The 18,971-nt window shown below is 41.1% G+C and overlaps 2 protein-coding genes across 17 annotated transcripts in view; one reads left to right on the forward strand and one right to left on the reverse strand.

The window, feature by feature from the left end:
* Positions 1-18,971, forward strand: part of LOC132591836 (uncharacterized) — a 264,084-nt gene that overhangs the window by 242,780 nt on the left and 2,333 nt on the right. For all 10 annotated transcript variants that reach the window (XR_015949171.1, XR_009557250.2, XR_015949172.1 and 7 more), the window contains one exon: positions 12,782-12,878. Coding sequence is in view for 3 of the 10 variants with exons in the window: in XM_088666802.1 (XP_088522928.1) it covers positions 12,782-12,878 (97 nt within the window). In the remaining 7 variants the exon portion in view is untranslated. The remainder of the gene's footprint in view (positions 1-12,781; positions 12,879-18,971) is intronic.
* BCL2L11 (BCL2 like 11) overlaps positions 1-18,971 on the reverse strand; it is a 36,277-nt gene that overhangs the window by 1,775 nt on the left and 15,531 nt on the right. For 5 of the 7 annotated variants that reach the window (XM_035111096.3, XM_088666799.1, XM_088666796.1 and 2 more), the window contains one exon: positions 10,329-10,441. The exons of the other annotated variants lie outside the window; for them this stretch is intronic. In XM_035111096.3, coding sequence (XP_034966987.1) covers positions 10,329-10,441 — 113 coding nt within the window. The remainder of the gene's footprint in view (positions 1-10,328; positions 10,442-18,971) is intronic. 7 annotated transcript variants of the gene reach the window in all.

Here is an 18,971-nt window from a genome sequence, read left to right on the forward strand (position 1 = left end):
GTCTTTTCTCAGCTGTGAGCATGGAAACATGTTTGCTCTCTCCTGTGTCCTTTGCCCCTTGGCTGTCCTTACACTTTTAAATTTAAGCACCCCGTGTTAGCACCTAGTTCAGCATACACACATTGTGTGAACCAGTCACTACAGTAGTAAGCTCTTGAACAGCCTGAGCTACAAACCCCAAAATCACATTTCAGCCCAGCCATGAATTAAGTGGTTTGCAGTGGAACATCCTTCCATGTAAATACATTTGAGATCAAATGGCTTTCGTAATCATGTCGGGTGTAAGAGAAATACATCCTGTTAATGAGAAATGGATCTACTTGGGGGACACAGCAAAGCATGAAAAAAATCATCATTAGAAAGCAGGGTGTCTGGGGTTTGCCTCCTGTCCTTGCAGTTTAGATTTTCCACCACCATTCACAGGCACTGATAGCTGCTGTCCATGTATCCTGAGTTGAGTATACACTCAGAGACAGCGCCACACAACATGCCTTAAAGCAGGAATGGGAAACCTGTGGTCCTCCAGTTCTTGTTGGGACTCCCAACACCCTTCAACATTTGGAGGGCCATAAGCTCCTCGCCCCAACTTTCAAGGAGATAGTGTCTAGCAAAGAAAAACACTTGTACAGACCTGTGTTTATTCCTTTTTACCGTGACTATTTTGCCATTCCAACCTCTGTCCCAATGCAGCCCCTGCCCTGCCGAGAGGAACACTCATGGGAAGCTCACACCTACCCTGCTACACAAATCCCCACTCCCACCCCAGCAACTAGCCACACTTGCCCACCTGGCTGTCAGTTTTCTACATGCTTGTAACTAGAAGTAAAGAAATCTGTTTGTGAAATGCTTAAGCACCCTCAGCGCTGGGACTAGAGCAACTGTCGCTATATTTAATCTTGTTCTACACTGCTTAATTCACTGTCGCTAAGTTTTATGTGAGGTTTGTTACAAGAAACAAAATGGTATATAATTTATGAGATCTGGTAGCACACACAGAAGGAGAAAAGGGGAAGCCCAAAACAGGATGGTATTCTCAGAGTATAATTGTGTCATTGTCCAAATTGTTGACTCTCGAAAATGTTAAGAGATTCCCAAAGGATGAAATCTGGTAACTATAATTTATCTGAGAAACCAGTGATTTGGTGTCGTTTGTGCCAAGAGCCTAAATAAAGCTATAGGCAATATGTGCCAGAGCTAATGAACTAGTGAACCTCTAAATTATTCTCAAGTGACTCCACCTGTGTAAACACTAGTTGGTTCAGTTTGGGGTATAAAAATATGCAAGCAGATATATTATAAAAGATGCAGCCACGTAATGCAAAGTATGGCGGGTCACATATTAACATGTTGACTGCACTCAACTTTAGGCAAGGGCCACAGGCTGAAGGAAACAAGGAAGTAATTTTACTTTCTATTCCTTTTTTTTAAAAAAAAACATTGTTTCAAGATAGAAGTGTAATGTGCAAGATGGCCCAAAGTTTTACATACCGGTATACAATAAAATAATGTCATAGGCACATGTGGCAAATGTATGGTACACATGGTTGAAACCATACAGACATGTGTAGAAGGGAGCCTTAGAAAACCAGTTCAGAGGGTTAGCTACACTGACATATGCACACAAGAATCTTGCAGCACCTTAAAAGATTAGCAGATTTGTTGTGGCTTAAGATTTTGTGGGCTAGAACCAACTTCATTAAACACCACTGTTAAAACTTCAAAGTGCCGTAAGACCCACTCTGTATATGTTAAATCCAGAGGCTAGCACCATGTTTCAGCTGGGAAAAAGCATGAAAGAAGAGCACTTGGGAAAAACCAGAAGGAGCTACGACTCACCTAAGGCTAACCGTTATGCCACAAGACACTTCTTTGGGTTTTCAAGCGAAGCTAAAGTTTAGCTGCATAAAGAATGCTGCTAACATTTCCAAAGGCTGAGCAAGACTGTGGCAGCTGCTGCAGAGTTTGCCTGACCAAGCCCTTGCCCCGATTCACCTGACATAATGGGACTGCGATAAGACCAAGGCACTTCCCCTCCACTTCTACATAACAAGATGGGAGGAAATCAGTTTCGTGTCTGCAATTCCTGTAGAGGCACTCTAACAACAGCCTGTGATTTTTATCTTAGATGTATGGGATTGTTCCATAATTAGCCTTTCATAAGTTTATTTTCAAAACTATAAAGGCATTATTTTAGGTTGCTCTGTGTGTGCTTGCGGGACAGAGATGGCAACCCTTTCAAGGCAACCCTAAGTGGAGTAATCCAAGGTAGCAGAAAGATTGAAAAGGATACCAGACATTCATGACATTCATATGGAGTGCCTGTGGCATATGTTTACTGTATATGCATGGCAAAGAAGAGAGGACATTCTAGCTTCTTCATCATGTGAATACAGTCACCACCTGTATAAGCATCTGAAACAGGTCAAAATCCCAACTCACTGCTTCTTTAGGGGAATGGCTGGTGCAAAATGTAGCTACGCACAGAAGACAGACAACTAATAGATTCACAAAGGTCAAAGATTCAGAAGACTGGCACAAGAGATCCTGAATTACTATTTTGGATTAATACATTTTCTGTACTCCTTTAGTCTTCTTTCCTTCAGCTCACAAGAGATTTCGAATGGGTTGAAGCATGTAATTCAGCAACCCTGCAAAAGCTAAGCAGGACTGGCTAGAAGTGGTGAAATCCTGCCTGAGAACTCAAAGTGTGTCTTCTTGAATTCCATAAAACACAGGAAGGATAGAAATGGCATAAATAAAAGACCCATAGCTTCCTGAAAGAACTGAGAAGCCAGCCCTAATGATTCCAACACTACCTCAGAGGCCAACTCTACAAGCTGGAAGTCTAAGGGGAAGCAGACAGAAGGATACTGAAGGACTGTATTTCCAGTCTGTCTTGTGCTTGACACCAGAAATACAGCCACTCAAGTGCAAAAAAACCAACAACACACCTGTGTAAAGTCAAAATCAGTGGATGTTTGCAATTCTGGCTGATGGAATAAGTCCCACTGAAGACAGTGCAATTTATTTCCAAGCAAAAAATGCATACAACTGCAGGGTCAGCAGCAGTTATACATTCTGCTACAGAGAATGCTAGAAAATTGAGCTTCACTTTGGCAGTAGAAAATGAGGCAATCATTTAAATTTGGTACAAACCGAGAATAGTATTATTAATGAAGTGAACTAAGCAGAAAAGCTGGGGCTCTGGGAGGGAGAGAAGAGTGAAGCTATCCTTCAGGTTCCAGGCAGGTAAAAGAGGGAGGGAAAACTGTCACAAACCCAAACTTAATACACTCTGTTAAAACTGTGGTTGACTGAGCAGTGTCAATTAATGGCAAAGCAAGGAAACCTTGGAAGTTGTTAAACCATCCGAGATAGTTTTTGCTGACCCGATTCTAGCTCAATATTAGGAAGAGGTTCCACACAGCTGCATACAAAACAAAAATTAAAGAAAAATATTTGCTGATGAGTAAGAAAGCAGTTCCAAAGATAAGGCCACGGAGTTATTCTCTCTCTCTTAGAATGGATCCCTCAGGCCCTGTGATGACCAACTCATTATTGGCCCTACAGAAAAGAGGAACACTTAATTTGCCTTGCTCAAGCAAGGAGTCTGTAGCCATGCAGGGAACCAGGCAGAGGGCCTTCTCAGTGGTGGCGCCCACCCTGTGGAACGCCCTCCCACCAGATGTCAAAGAATAAAACAGCTACCAGATTTTTAGAAGACATCTGAAGGCAGCCCTGTTTAGGGAGGCTTTTAATGTTTAATAGATTATTTTATTTCATTTTTCTGTTGGAAGCCGCCCAGAGTGGCGGGGTATAAATAATAAATTATAATTATTATTATTATTATTATTATTATTATTATTATTATTATTATTATGCAGGCAGATCAAATTAGAAGAGAAACTGCATCAAGAAACCCCAGATCTTCCCTGTACATGGGCATGCTTGTGTGACCCAGGAGGTGGCTACTCAGAGGCCCTTTATAACACTGAGGTGGAGGCGAAAGCACATGCAATATTAGGCCTACAGATGACCTTGGTCAAACACATCAAGGCCTGGGAGCAGAATTTTACTCCCTTCAAGTCTTACTTGCATAAGAAAATTCAGGCCCAGATTCAAGGAAGGCTTCTGTCTTTCGATATATTTAATTTGCTTTAAATTAATAGTGCAATAGACTGAAATAGCAGCAAGTGGCAAGAAAGAAGAGCCAACATGTAGCAGTGAGCATACATAGGCAGCTAGGAAAGGAATAAGAGAGTCGAGTAAGATGGCTACTACAAAAAAAATCTCAAAAGAACTGCTAAGCAACAAAGTAGCCTCCAACAAACCCCAGTCATTTGTACTTTTCCAAAACGCTGGTGCAAGGTTACTGCAAGACTATATGCTTTCGGACTTTGCAATTGTAGGTTAAATCCTGCCATGTCCCCATGTGCTGCTAGCCTCAGCTCATACAGACTATGCCTAATTTGCCATGGTCACTGAGAAACTTTAAAGATGCTCTCAGAGAGCCCAAGCATGCACTTAGAACCCTACTGAATTAGTTGCAATTCTCTCAAGTAAGCAACCTTCCATGAGTTAACTTCTGGGCCTTAATCACCTCTGCATACAAGTGTCTGGACTGGCACAACAGTGGAATGAAGAAATACCCAAATCAAAACAATCTGCAAGTTCAATCCAGGGAAGCAGGTGCATAGGAAACAAAAACAGACCTTGACAGCCACTCGTTCTTTCTGAAGTCTCCTGTGAGTTTACTATTGTTATCAGTAGTAACATTTAGCAGCACATTCTACTCAAGTTTCCAGATATGAATGAGGAAACCAAAAAGCTGTCTAAAACCCAATTCATATGTAAACCAAATGACTCATCACAACAGTTCATTACGGAACACCCCTTCTGCACGTTATTTTGATGTGTGACAAATCAGGTGTGTGAAGCTTTGCCAGCTGAACAAAAAAGCTACATAGTCCAAAATAAAGGCGTGAAAAACGGGAAGGAGCTAAATATAAAACATACTAAACAGCCGGAGAAGTTTAGCCAAAACAAATAGCTAACGGGAAGCAAAACACTATTGAGGAAATATTTCTTAAGCTGAAAATTGCAGCCTGGAAAATCACTCAAATTGGTTTAACCAGTGATGCAAATAACACAGGGGCATCTGGAGGGGAAAAGTGGCAGCTGGCAGGTTAACCCTTCTTTCCTTGTCCCCTGGCAGCTTCCCCATCCCACAACCAAGCCCCGATAGTTTTTTGGGGTGGAAGATTAGGTATCTCATCTCATCCATATTTCTTTGCAAGAAAGAGCCTTGCTGAATCAAACCAAAGGCCCATTCTTCTCCAGCATCTTTTTCACACTGGCCAACCAGATGCCCATGAGAAGTCCAGATGCAAATGTTCCCCAGCAACTGGGATTTCAGAGGAATACTGCCTCAGACATTGGAACTAGTCATAATGACTAGCAGCCATTGATAGCCTTGTCCTCCATGAATTTGTCCAAGCCCCTTTTAAAACCATCCATACTGGTGGCTATATAATCTTGTGGTATTTAATTTGATAGTTTAATCACATGCTGTGTGAAGAATAACATCCTTTTGTGTCCGCCCTCATTCTCCTAACATTCAGCTTCACTGGATGACTCCAGGTTTGACTATTATGAGAACTGCACTCGCCTTTTTTTAATACTAAAAAGCCCCAGACATTGTCATCTTCCTCGTCGCTTCATGCTCTGATCATTTTGGTTGCCATTCCTGAACCTTTATCCAGCTCTGCATTATCCTTTTTGAGGTATGGCCACCAGAATTGTTCACAGCAATTCAAGTTGTGGTTGTACCATAGATTTGCATAATGACATGATATTGGTAGTTTTACTTTCAACCCGTTTCCTAATGGTTTTTAACATGAAATTCACATTTTCACAGCTGCTGCATGCTGAATCAAAATCTTTGCCACGACCACAAGGTTCCCCATCAGTCACTACCAGTTCAGATTCCCTGAGCATATTTGTAACTTTAGGAATTCTTGCTTATACTGAACAGCATTTGCCATTTTTATGCCCATTCCCCTAGTTTTGTGAGTTCCTTATACAGTAGAGCTCCTTGCAATTCCTGAAAAATGCGGTGTTATAAAGGCACCCTGACTTCCCACCCCTAACTCCATATAATATATCAACTAGTCAAAAAGCACAGGCTCCAACACAGATCCCTGGAGGAACCCTCTTCTTACAGCTCTCCACCGTGACAACTGTCCATTTATTCCTATTCTGTTTACTGATCTTTGACCAGTTATTGATCCAGAACATGCCCCCCACCACCACCCACCCCATGCATTCACTTCAGTTGGCAAGCATAAAAATCTTTTAACTGAATGCCAGGCTGTGAATCTTCCATATCCCCTGAGGGAGAGTAAGAGAGAGAGAGATAGAGATGTGTCACTATTGATGCCACAGATCAGTTTGTGGTAATAACATGTGCACTTCCAAGTCAGGTTATTAGGTCTGCCAACACTGCCTAAAGGCAAAAGAACTGCACCCACCATTCATAAGACAGACAGAACAAGAGACAAGAAGTGCAATAGTAATGGAAAAGGAGGTCACTGCACTGCACACTGAGGAATTAGCAGTTCATTACATACAGAAAAAGGAGAGGAAAAATAGATCCCTAAGTTTTATACGTTATTGAACAACTGGTTCCTTTTGCTGAAATAAAACTAATTGCAATCTTTTCACTGCTGATAAAGTAAGAATCAGACTACTGCAGGGATAGACATGTCTGTACATGCCCAGAAGAGAAGTACTGTTAAGTCCTTCCCTGTCTGCAGTTACAATGTCGTCCTTCTGCTTCCAGTAACAAAGCACAGAGAACAGTTATGAAGTATCTGGCTCTTAATAGTTAAAAGCAAGCAGAATGCTGTCTTGTAGCCCAAATTCTGTGAACTGCCAAATAATAATAATAATAATAATAATAATAATAAATTTTTATTTATACCCCGCCCTCCCCAGTCAAAACCGGGCTCAGGGCGGCTCACACCAATAAAATTACAATAAAACATAAAAAGCAATTAATTAAAATACAGATTAAAATACAGTATTAAAATTTAAAATGCAGCCTGATTTTAAGTAGTCCATAAATCGAAGCCATGAGGGAGGAAAACACAGGGGTCAGACTAAGTCTGACCCAAAGGCCAGGCGCAACAGCTCTGTCTTGCAGGCCCTGCGGAAAGATGACAAATCCTGCAGGGCCCTGGTCTCCTGTGAAAGAGCGTTCCACCAAGTTGGGGCCAATACTGAAAAGGCCCTGGCTCTAGTAGAGGCCAATCTAGCCACCTTATGGCTCGGGATCTCCAGAGTATTGTTGTTTGTGGACCTTAAGGTCCTCCGCGGGGCATACCAGGAGAGGCGGTCCCGTAGGTACGAGGGTCCCAAGCCGCATGAAGCACAGTAAATAAATGTATTAAACAGGGTTGCCATTTTTCCTCAGGAAAATCGACAAAAATGTCACTGCTGCCATGGGCTGCCATATGTCCGGGCATTTCACCAATTTCCGCCCAGACACTGTTTGCAGCTGCAGTATTCCAGATATGTCCAGGAAATTCTGAACGTATGGCAACCCCATATTAAATAAAATAAATTCCACAGAATTGTGATCATTAAGATAAGATAATCTTTATTGTCATTGCCCCCCTGCAGGAACAACGAAATTACTCGGCTGCTCCATCCACTCAGATAAGGCACTCCACATAATTTTAAAATAACTACAAAACATTAATTAAACAATACAATACAAAATGGCAAGTAAAAATAAGATGACTTCAAAGTCCAGACTTTCCATTTAAGGCAGCTGCATTGCAGTAGCAGGGAACCTTCACATTTGGAGACACTACCACTCACCAAAAGCAGTAGCAGCCAACAGGTAGGTAGATGCAAGGCATTGGTGCACGTGGATCAAACATGTGGTGTCTCCTCCAAGTTTTGACTAAAAACCAAGCATACCTTTACCAAAAACTACCAAAGGGTTGCCAACTTTTCCCCTTGGCCTTGCCAAGCACATTGAGACTTGGCAGTTCAAGCTTTTCCCACCATCTCCTCTCCATACCAGGAAAACACTTTAACTGCTTAATTTTCCAGTACTGTAATAAGCTGCTGGTAGTGTTACTGGAGCAGGGCTAACAACAGACATGCATCCTTTATTTAAAGCGAAGACTTTCTCTGGCACACTACTCACAAAATTATAAAAGTGCACAGTAGATCACTAAAGTTCAACCACCATATGAACAAAAGTATTGGGAAGAAAAGAAATAAATCAGTTCTTAAGCTCTACCTATTATTCCTCCTGACAGTCAATATATACCCTTCCCCAACTTTGAATTCCTTTGTGATTTTAAAGTGTAGAGTTGTATTCAATACAGCGCTACTGCAAACATTTTGTCAATGCAAGCTGCTTTGTTTTTCTACTGTAGCCTTCTTCCACCTGGTGCCCTCCAGATGTTTTGAACTACAACTCTCATCAGCCATTCTGGCTGGAGCTAATAGAACAGGCATTGGCAAACTCTGCCCTCCATATGTTTTGGGGTTACAATTCCCACCATCCCTGACCACTGGTCCTGTTAGCTAGGGATCATGGGAGTTGTAGGCCAAAAACATCTGGAGCGCCAAGTTTGCCTATGCCTGTAATAGAAGTAGAGGGCACAAGGTATGGGGAAGGCTGTTATACTAAGACACACAGCCTTTACCACTGAACTTACAGAGTTTCTGATATCAAAGCTATTGATTATTGAAGTTAACCTGTCACTGAGCTGACTGAATAGTTTCATTTCCTCTTCCCTGCAGAGTCACTTATAAGGTACACAATATCCCAAACATTACAACAGAGGAAAATGGCAATACATTTCCTGCCCTTGTTATGTTTTGCTGTGAGCCACACTCCTGACAAAGCCCTCCGGGTCAGACTAAAGTATCTATGTGAAACACAGAAACAGTTGCCATACTTTAATAGGGGAGAAAAGCAGCAAAGGGCAATTTTGACTGACATAAAGCCCCACAAAGAAATCTATTCACCCTACCCCATCCCAGTAGCTCTGATAAAATTTGCAAGCTCCCACAACTGCTTTTCAGTAAAACCAACCATAGTTTGCTTTTTTGAAGTTAGGGGACTTCTTAAAAGGCAGCTTTATGAGATTCTTTCAATTGATATGAATTGAATGAAAACTGGAAAGAACACCAGTATGTGCACACACAGTTCTGGCTTTCAGTAAACATCCCTCTGAATGCAACTGATAAGGAATTTCTACATTATGGTGCATTTTTTTTTTACCCCTAGTCACAATACGTAAACATGAAAGTACAGTGGTACCTCGGTTTATGAACACAATTGGTTCCGGAAGTCTGTTCATAAACTGAAGCGTTCATAAACTGAAGCGAACTTTTCCATTGAAAGTAATGGAAAGTGGATTAATCTGTTCCAGACGGTCCGCAGAGTACTTAAACTGAAGCGTTCATAAACTGAAGCGAACTTTCCCATTGAAAGTAATGGAAAGTGGATTAATCCGTTCCAGACGGGTCCGCGGAGTACTTAAACTGAAGCGTTCATAAACTGAAGCATGGGTGTAATTCGTTCCGGAAGTCTGTTCATAAACTGAAGCGTTCATAAACTGAAGTGAACTTTCCCATTGAAAGTAATGGAAAATGAATTAATCCGTTCCAGATGGGTCCACGGTGTTCATAAACCGAAAATTCATAAACCGAGGTGTTCATAAACCGAGGTTCCACTGTACATTAAGTTGAGTAATAGGGCCTGGACAAGGCAATCTTATACGTACATTACACTGGGGCCTGGGGAGAGAAGAAGAGATGGTGCTGCTACCCCAGCATAATGACTGCACAACCCAGTGAATGCTCAGCTCAGTGCAGGAAAACCCACAAACAGAAAATATCAAGGCTGCAGGAGAATGACGCACCCACAGTGTCCCCAGAAACACTGCCAGCACCCACCAAACAGGGATTTTGCCTCCATCAACACTCTGCTGCAAACACACACAAGGGGGCCCATGAACTCACCTCGAGCTCCTTGAATGTGGGATATATTTGACCTGAATTAATATAAATAAAGTTGATGTGCTAAAAGAAGAAAAAACCCAAACAGTTTATAAATAGGTGAGTGGGTAAAGCAGGCTGCAGCTTTCTGCAACATCGGCACACCTGGTGCAGTTTGACACCTTTATAAATACCGGTAAGGAACCAACACCTTTGTTATGTGTGCTTTCTCCAGCCAAAACTAAGAATACCCCTGTTTGGGCATACAGGGCTGCAGCAAAGAAATTAAAAAATTAAGTTACCCTTCTTGGACTGTGGGAAGCATTAAATTCATCTCCAATGCGCTGCAATTCCCGTGCAATCCAGATTTCTGGCCGTGTATCTTCAGGGATTGACCGTGACTGCCACCTGGAAGCTGGATCAAAGCAACATAAAAATAAATGCTTAAAAAAATTCCCAAAGGATACTTTCCCCCATCCCTCTCCCAATCTCTCACATGCATGCATCCAAAGGTTCTACATTAGTTTTCTGACTGAATTACAAGAATGAGAATGACAGCTCTAAAGAGACCCTGAAAACTTCACTGAGCTAGTCATGAAGAAGCATGGGATTATATTTTACATTGAAGTTACCATGGCATCAGAAGCTTCAATTCCTTGCTTACAAAATCCATGACTGCCAATGGGCCTTCATATGCTACCTCCCCACCCAGAGAAAAATAATAACTGATGTTCTCTAAGACTTTTACATGAGCTGCATAGAACAGCAAACCCTCAAAACATCCAGTGAAAGTGTGTAACACATAGATTTACAAATGATCAGAGAATCAGAATCTGATCAGAATTTAAATACTCAAGGATTATGTCCCCCAACAGAAACCATGAAGCAAAAGGTGAATCTACCACAAGCAGTTCCAAGTATTCCCATGTCATCATGTACCATGAAACTGTCACAGAAACCCCTGCCCAAAAGCACCCCCCACAATGCACTGACCTCCCTGCCTCTTCTCATTCCTGGTAAGCACAGCAACACACCTGTGTTGTGGCTCCACCCTGCTGGGTGGGCCCCTTCTGCGCCCCTCATAAAAGGTAACAGGAGTACTGTACAACTCTCAAATGCAAGAGCAAGATTTGCTTCTGCCTCTTGGAGGGCTCTGATACAATGTTCAACTCAGTGTCAAATAGGTTTATAAGGTACTGTATTCAGGAACTGGTCTTCTTGTACATCATGCACATTGATGGTATGCTATCCTTCATAGGACAGGTACCACAAACACCCAAAAAGCATGTAAACAGAGCAGTAGAAGGGACAACCTAGTTCAAACCAAAGCAAGGATTTCTTATGTGTGCATAACCTTGCACTTCAGAAGGAAAAGACTGATCTAATTAACAAGAGAAAAGTATTCAAAATGGGAATGCATGAAGTGTGGTTGCAGTACATTGCATGCCTTTCCTATTTACAATGACAAGGGGAGTTTCAAGACATCAACACGGTCAAGATGTTCTTAGACTTCAACTCCGAACCATCATGGCCAATAGCGAGGGATGATGGGAGTTGAAATACAGCAATTTCTAGAAGAAGACGACTTCACCCCGGTATGGCTTTCCTTTATCACATATGCAGCCCAACAAGACAATGACAAAAATCCACCAACAGCATACAAATCAATATGGCTAACCTGATCCAAAACACCCACCCACCCCACCTCCACATGAAACAAAGACCACCACAGCCAACCACAAATGAACAACCATATCCTAGGTCCAATATCTCTCACCACCAAAGGAACACAGCAGAGAACCTACACAAGTGACGCTGACAAAAAAAACCCCACATATATTAAGTAAAATAGAAACATTGTCACCCCACCCCACCCCCATTTTCTTCCCAATGTCTCAACAAATGAAACTGATTTGTAAAAATGTTATGAGAGACATTGCACATCTCTTTGTAAACCAATAAAACCTTTAATAATTAAAAAATACAGCAATTTTTGGTGGGCACTGCTTGGTCACTGGAGCTATAATCATTCCCCTGGCTCAATTTTTGCACATGAACAAGAGCAGTCAATACTCGCCTCAAATATTAAAGTGTAGTAACTGACTCATGCTTTTGTCATTAAGCATGAAGCAAAATGGAATCACTGCCCAATACCTTCACTGGCCCTTCAGTATCAAGGAGTAATTCACTTAGAGGGAACAACAGGGTCATTCAGCTTGTGTTCATTATACAGGACTAGAAAGATTACCAGACACACGCAGAAAATGCTTCACTGCATAGCATATAGTGGACCAGTCTATACATGCCAGCATGGGTCTACCAGAGTTATATAGAAGATAGTGAGGGGGCTCTCTGATTTTATGTGCCCAAGGGTGAGAGTAACAGAACTCTCCACATGACTGCCACTTGCTTTCACACAGTCTCTCCCCCCCCCCCAGCCATTTTTCTCCCAGCCAGACCAATTTCCCACACTGGAAACAGAGTGAGAGAAAAATGACATCCGGGGACAAAATGCAGAGAGACAAGTTGCGCTTGAGGGGAGGAATTCCATACCCCATGTCTACATGCCCCTTTTGCACTTTAAATCAGACACACACACGTGAGGGATTTATATGTAATTATGTTTTTGACATCCAAGGTGGCCTTTATGTCACACAGCCACTTTTCAGGTTGGACTACAGCTGTATATTTAAAATATGAACACATGCCTCCCTATAACCAAATATTAAATGAAAGTATTTGAATCCTTTTTCAGCAAGGAGAATGCAACGTGCACTTCAGAACCCATGATTAACTGCACTGAAGTGTCATGGCGCACAATGAGGAAATCTTCAGTTTTCCAACTGAACAAGGTATCTTTTGTTTTTTTACTTGTGCATAAGGTGGGAGAAAAAAATTGTTAGCTTTTTTAAAAAAGCCGCTTTAGGATCTGTTTGGACTATAGGTAGACCCTTAGGGCCAAACTACAAGGTTTCTTTCCTTCAAAATGCAGCTTCCCATGTATGGGTGGACACAGACATTTATGTGAGAGATTTGGATAGCAGTTATGGTGCAGGGAGCATGGGTTAACCATAAGCCCCAAGTCAGTTCAATTTCCCAACTTAAAAATCACACACAACCCAACCTTCCGTTTGCTCTGTTACTCTCTTCCCCCCACATTAGAGCACCATCCAAATCCTGTCTGCTACCCTCAGCACTCCTTTATGAAGGAAACTTGGGTATGTAATGTAATTTGGCTCTAAGTAGTATCCCTTAGCAGTGACATTACAAAGAGTGATCCTTAGGCAAGCAAATAGAGAGTGTATTCTAATGCACATATTACACAAGGAAGCATTATTCATTTAAAGCAGCAGACATTAATAATAACCATGTACAGCAAGAAATACCATATAATATGGAAAGCAAAATGAACAGCTTTCGGCACATAAATATCAGCACTTGAGATGACTATATGAACATCTATCCAAGATTATTTCAATCAACACAGTACTACCACTGCAGGGGTTCTGGTGGGATTACCTTTTGAGTGCTTTTCAGTTCTATGAACCTAGCCTGACTTTCCCCTCTTCAATATGAGAATGAGAATGTAAGCAAGCATGACAGCACTTTTTACACAAAGTATTCCACAAACTTGGCATCAAAACCATAAAGGGATCATAAGGGAATACTCATAGCTTCCAATCTCAAAACAATCAAAAGCTAGCAGAGCAGTGAAAACGTTAAGCAAATGCGCCTGGCTTCAATCTGTATGGAAAAATTACTTCAGAGCCAGACTAACATTTGCTTGGCTTACAGATGTATTGTTTTCACATTATAGTAGTGAAATAACCGATCGGTTTTCAAAACAGACTTTGCATCAGGCCCAATTTTACTCACTTGCTTAGCTGCTGAATTTCATTCAGTAAAGTCCTTGCAATACTGGGCTTACTCTGCTCCTAATCTTCTAGACCAGGCATGTCAAACCTGCGGCCCTCCAGATGTTTTGGCCTACAACTCCCATGATCCCTAGCTAGCAGGACCAGTGGTTGGGGAAGATGGGAATTGTAGTCCAAAACATCTGGAGGGCTGCAGGTTTGACATGCCTGTTCTAGACCTTTTAAAAGACAAGTGTAGGGAGCCAACCAACATTGATATTGCCTTAGCAAATCTTAAGAGAGTTTTCCACAGATGACATGTTATAATAGTAAATATTTGTTCCCACACCCCACAAAAATAAGCTATTTCACTCTGATTTGATCATCACAAAGCATACCTGAGCAGGTAACTTTCCAAATGTGCAAATGTAGAGGGACTCACACAGTTCCTTTGGAAATCAGTGCAGTTCTCAAAGGCTTATAATGGAGAAGACATGGGTGAATCAAAGGATTTAGGCTTGTGCAATGGAACTCCCCCGCCCCCGACTCCCCAAATCTACTCCAAAGGATTGGGGGAGAAGTTCACTTCAAAAGTGTAGATCAGCACACTAACTTAATGTGAGACTTAGCACTACCGTGTTTCTCCGAAAATAAGACACCGTCTTATATTTATTTTTCCTCAAAAACCCCCACTATGGCTTATTTTCAGGGGATGTCTTATTTTTTCCTCCTCCTCCTCCTGCTGCGGCTGGCATTGCTGATGTGCCTATCACTATGTCTTATTTTCAGGGTATGGCTTATATTCCTTGAATGCTTAAAAATCCTGCTACGTCTTATTTTATTGGCTACGTCTTATTTTCGGAGAAACAGGGTACCATAGAAATAACAATCTAGCACTAGAGTCACACTCACACCAAGGAAAGATTAAAAAGAACACATACCCTTCACAACAAAAGCTCAAATTCTACTCCAAATGGACCAGATCCATTCCCCTCCACAGCAGTTCAAAGAAAAACCCCAGGAAAATCTCAAACTACAAATGTCACTCAAGCAAATTCTGATACCCCATGTTGTATGTAACTTACACACACTCCACATTGCCACCTGGTGCCAGCTAAAACACTTTGATGCTCGAGGCAGAAAATTCAACTGGCAAAGCTGACAGGCACTAAACAGAGCCACAAATGTGGTGAAAAGGGACATCTACCAGTAACTACCCATTAGCATTTCCTGCCACAAGACCAAGCAGAACCAAATCTTATAGCAACTTGGCCAAAAATAATCTCACTCTGCCAGCGGGAAATATACAGATAGGTGCCCCAAGCAGCCTGACAAATGGACAATTACAGACAAATTCTCCCCACCACACTCCATACTCTTTTTATGAGTAGCCAAGAGGTACGTAGGTAAATTCATACTGATCAGATGAAGGCACCACTGCCATTTTGCACTGGAAAACGTGCTGCAACATTTCCATAGTAGTTTCTCACACAGAAGACAAGTTTCCTTTGCAATAGTAATTTCTGTGTTGGAAATTGTGCACACTTGGCATTTTATTTGCCATGCTTAGATCCACACCTTTTAGCATTTTACTTTGTGTGCAGATTTTGAAGTCATCAGTGTAGGCCAGGGATGGGAAGACTGCGACCTTTCAAATGTCACTGGGGACTACAACATGGCCCTAATGATTGGCCCATACTGACTAGGCTGATGAGACTGAGTCCAACAACTTCCTTTGCAAAACTACCCAACTGTCAAGAATTATTAGAAAAATAACAATGCTTTTAAGACTTTGGCAAGAACAGTTTGTTCTTCTTAGCTAAGTTCTCTATCAGAAAGAAAGGCAGAAAATTACTTCTAAATCAAACACTCACAACTGGCAAGTCCCATTTTGCATATTACACAGAAGTCTTGACATACCAAGGTCCTCCAGGAAGAAAGATGTTCTTTTCTCCTGAAAAGCCACCTGCTTAGACTTTCTACATAACTTGACAAGATGTTAAGTTTCACATAAGCACACAAAAGCAGAACTGTCCAACCAATTGGCCTAATAAATCTAAGTGTGTCATGGGACATAAGGGACTGCATGCATATCAAAAAGCTATATTGACTTCAAATGACAGGTTCTGGAAGTAAAGAAATTAATATAATGTTTCATGTGGTTAATAGTGAAATCAATCTGAGGGTTTCATAAAGAACTTTCTGTGGTACTGCAAGATCTACGATCAGGAGCATCAAGTCATTTAGCTAATGCAAAACATTCATGTTTAATATGATCCACTTGAAACACACATGGCTGAAACCATATTCAAACAATGCAGGTTATGTTCCCTCAGTATTACTACACAAAAGTTTTATATGTAATATATACAGTCTCTGCTGCAGAGCAAGGACGCCCAACATGCATACTCTGCATCACTTGTCTCTTAAGACACACCATGCAAGATCTTGAGAGCCTCAGTTCTGCTTTAGACAATCTCCACTGGAGAGACTTAAACAGTCAAACACACGAGCTTCCCAGGTACCCAATCACAGCTCTCAGTGGATGAAAACCAAGTCTTATTCAGAGCAGACCCTTTGAAATCAATGGGCTTAAGATGTGCAAGTACATTTAGTTTAACAGGCATACTTTGAGTAGTGACTAACACTGAATATCACCCATTAATTTCAATGGGATTGGCTCAGGAAAATCTACCCAGTCCAGCATTGGCCATCAAATTTAAGTTAATTTCTAAAGGGTTTTATATCTTGTATCACCTTCCCATTTGTGGTCCCTCACTACCACCACCACCACGCCACCAATTGCAAATCTCTATGTATCTTTTTGTTCACAAGAACAGTGGTTAAGAACTTAATTCATTCCGGAGGTCCGTTCTTAACCTGAAACTGTTCTTAACTTGAAGCACCACTTTAGCTAATGGGGCCTCCTGCTGCCGCCGCCCCACCAGAGCATAATTTCTGTTCTCATCCTGAAGCAAAGTTCTTAACCTGAGGTACTATTTCTAGATTAGTGGAGTCTGTAAGCTGAAGTGTTTGTAACCCAAGGTACTACTGTATATGAATTATGAACATTTCATTTGCATTGTACTCAACTATATCAATTTTTTCTGTAAGCCACCTTGTGTTCCTGTCTAAAAAGGTGTGATATAAATGAATACTACTACTACTACTACTACTACTACTGTATAGGCATACGCACGCACGCACACACACACACACAGTAATAACAAATCATAATACCAGTTAGACTTGAAATAACTATTTGATTTTTCTCAAACACCAACCACACTTATTTCAATACTTTTAAACCTTCATCCTTACAGATACCAGGGCATTGTGCAAAATGCATGAAGCAGTTAAAAAAACATAGAGCTAATTACCGATAATAGCATAACCAACATTTAAAATGTCTGAGTAAATAATAATAAAAGGTTTTCACCCAGTGCTGGAAGGATTATATTGTCAAGCACCAGTTGTAATCTATGGGGAGGGTATTCAGGGTGCCACCACAGAGGAGGCTTTCTCCCTTGTTACCACATAATGTTCTTCTGCTGGCAAAGATACTCATACGACAGCGTTTTACAAGCACTCATTGCTTGGCAGTAAAACGACTCAGGTGTAACTGTTCAAATTCTGAAACTGTGCCAGCACAAATGCACAAGACAGGGCATCATCAGAGCCATTACACTGGTGATGCAATGATGTTACTCTCACACAGCAACTGCACACATCAAAATAGTTTATAACAGGGTTGCAAGAGGTTCAAAGGGGACAAATGTTCAATGATGATAGCTAGCTAGCTTAGGATTTCCAAGTTCATAGATTTGGCAGTAGTGCACAGTAGAGACTGACACTGAAAAGGGATAGCAGTATGCATCTAAACAGGCTTACAGGACCTTGCGCCCCTAATATGGGTTCATTCCTGAATAAAATTGAGCATCTAAAAGGAAGTGCAGATGTTCTACACCCATCAGGCACTACTGACATAACATGAGTGTCTCCAATAGGGAAGTGGTAGACAGCTCATTTGTGCTCTTTGTATTAAAGAAGAGAAGTTCTATGTAGCTCAGAGTGTAGACTCAAAGGTGTGTGTTTCTTTGGCCGGGTGTGTGGGTGTGTGTTAAAATATATACACAGTTGGCATTCACATTAAAACACAGAAAAAAGTAAACTAGTCAGTGGCGTGTTGGCTTCTTGGAAGAGAAATAAAAGACTTCAGGAAGACTTTGATGTTGTCATGTGAATATGACAATTCATGTAGTCACATTAAAGACAGCACATAAAACATGCCATAAGCCATAAATCTTAAGTAATGCAGCTGAGCTCTTTATGCTTCTAGAATGAATTCCTTACTTCCTTTACCAACAGAATTATTTCCATCAGTGTTCTAGATTTATCTCAAGTAGCTACTGGCAAAATAGGAAAACTAAATATTCCTCATATTCTTAGTGTTTGTATAATATTGCAATCTTGCATCACAATAGCTGCAATATTTGATTTAAAGTCCCCGTTTGGAAACAGAGAATCTCAACTTTCACTTAATCAAAAAGTGTTTAAATCATGAAATTGCTGAGAACATCCGTAAAAGACTAGAGTGCCTTTAGCAACACAGAAACTAAATATACAAATCTTTGTACCATGCCTGACTCATAGTTTCTGTACAGTTGAGGTTGACAGCACAGTATCAATATGAAACTAGTCTATACCAAAAAAAAACATCATATACCATATAAAGCTGTACTATACAATGTAAACAGAATTCTGTCAAATATGTATTTTTAAATCAACAAACAGATGTTTACTGCCCTATTCCAGCACAGATGTATCAAAGATGTGAATATACATTTCTTCACAAAAAGTTCAGAAAGTTTTCCTCAATCTTTGCAGATACATAATGAATCCAAGTTAGCCATGCCCACACTTTTAAAAAAAATGTCAAAAAAGACTTTGCAGCATATAGGCAGCTACCTTAAATTACTTACTTCTCTTCATAAATGGTGTCCAGCTCTAGAGTCACACTTTTAACAACATCCTGAGGCTTTTGGAAGCAGCCACGAACAGCTGCGGGAACTAACAGCTCACACTTCTTGT

The sequence above is a fragment of the Zootoca vivipara genome, chromosome 3 (assembly GCF_965207765.1).
Source record: "Zootoca vivipara chromosome 3, rZooViv2.hap1.1, whole genome shotgun sequence".
Lineage (NCBI taxonomy): Eukaryota > Metazoa > Chordata > Lepidosauria > Squamata > Lacertidae > Zootoca > Zootoca vivipara.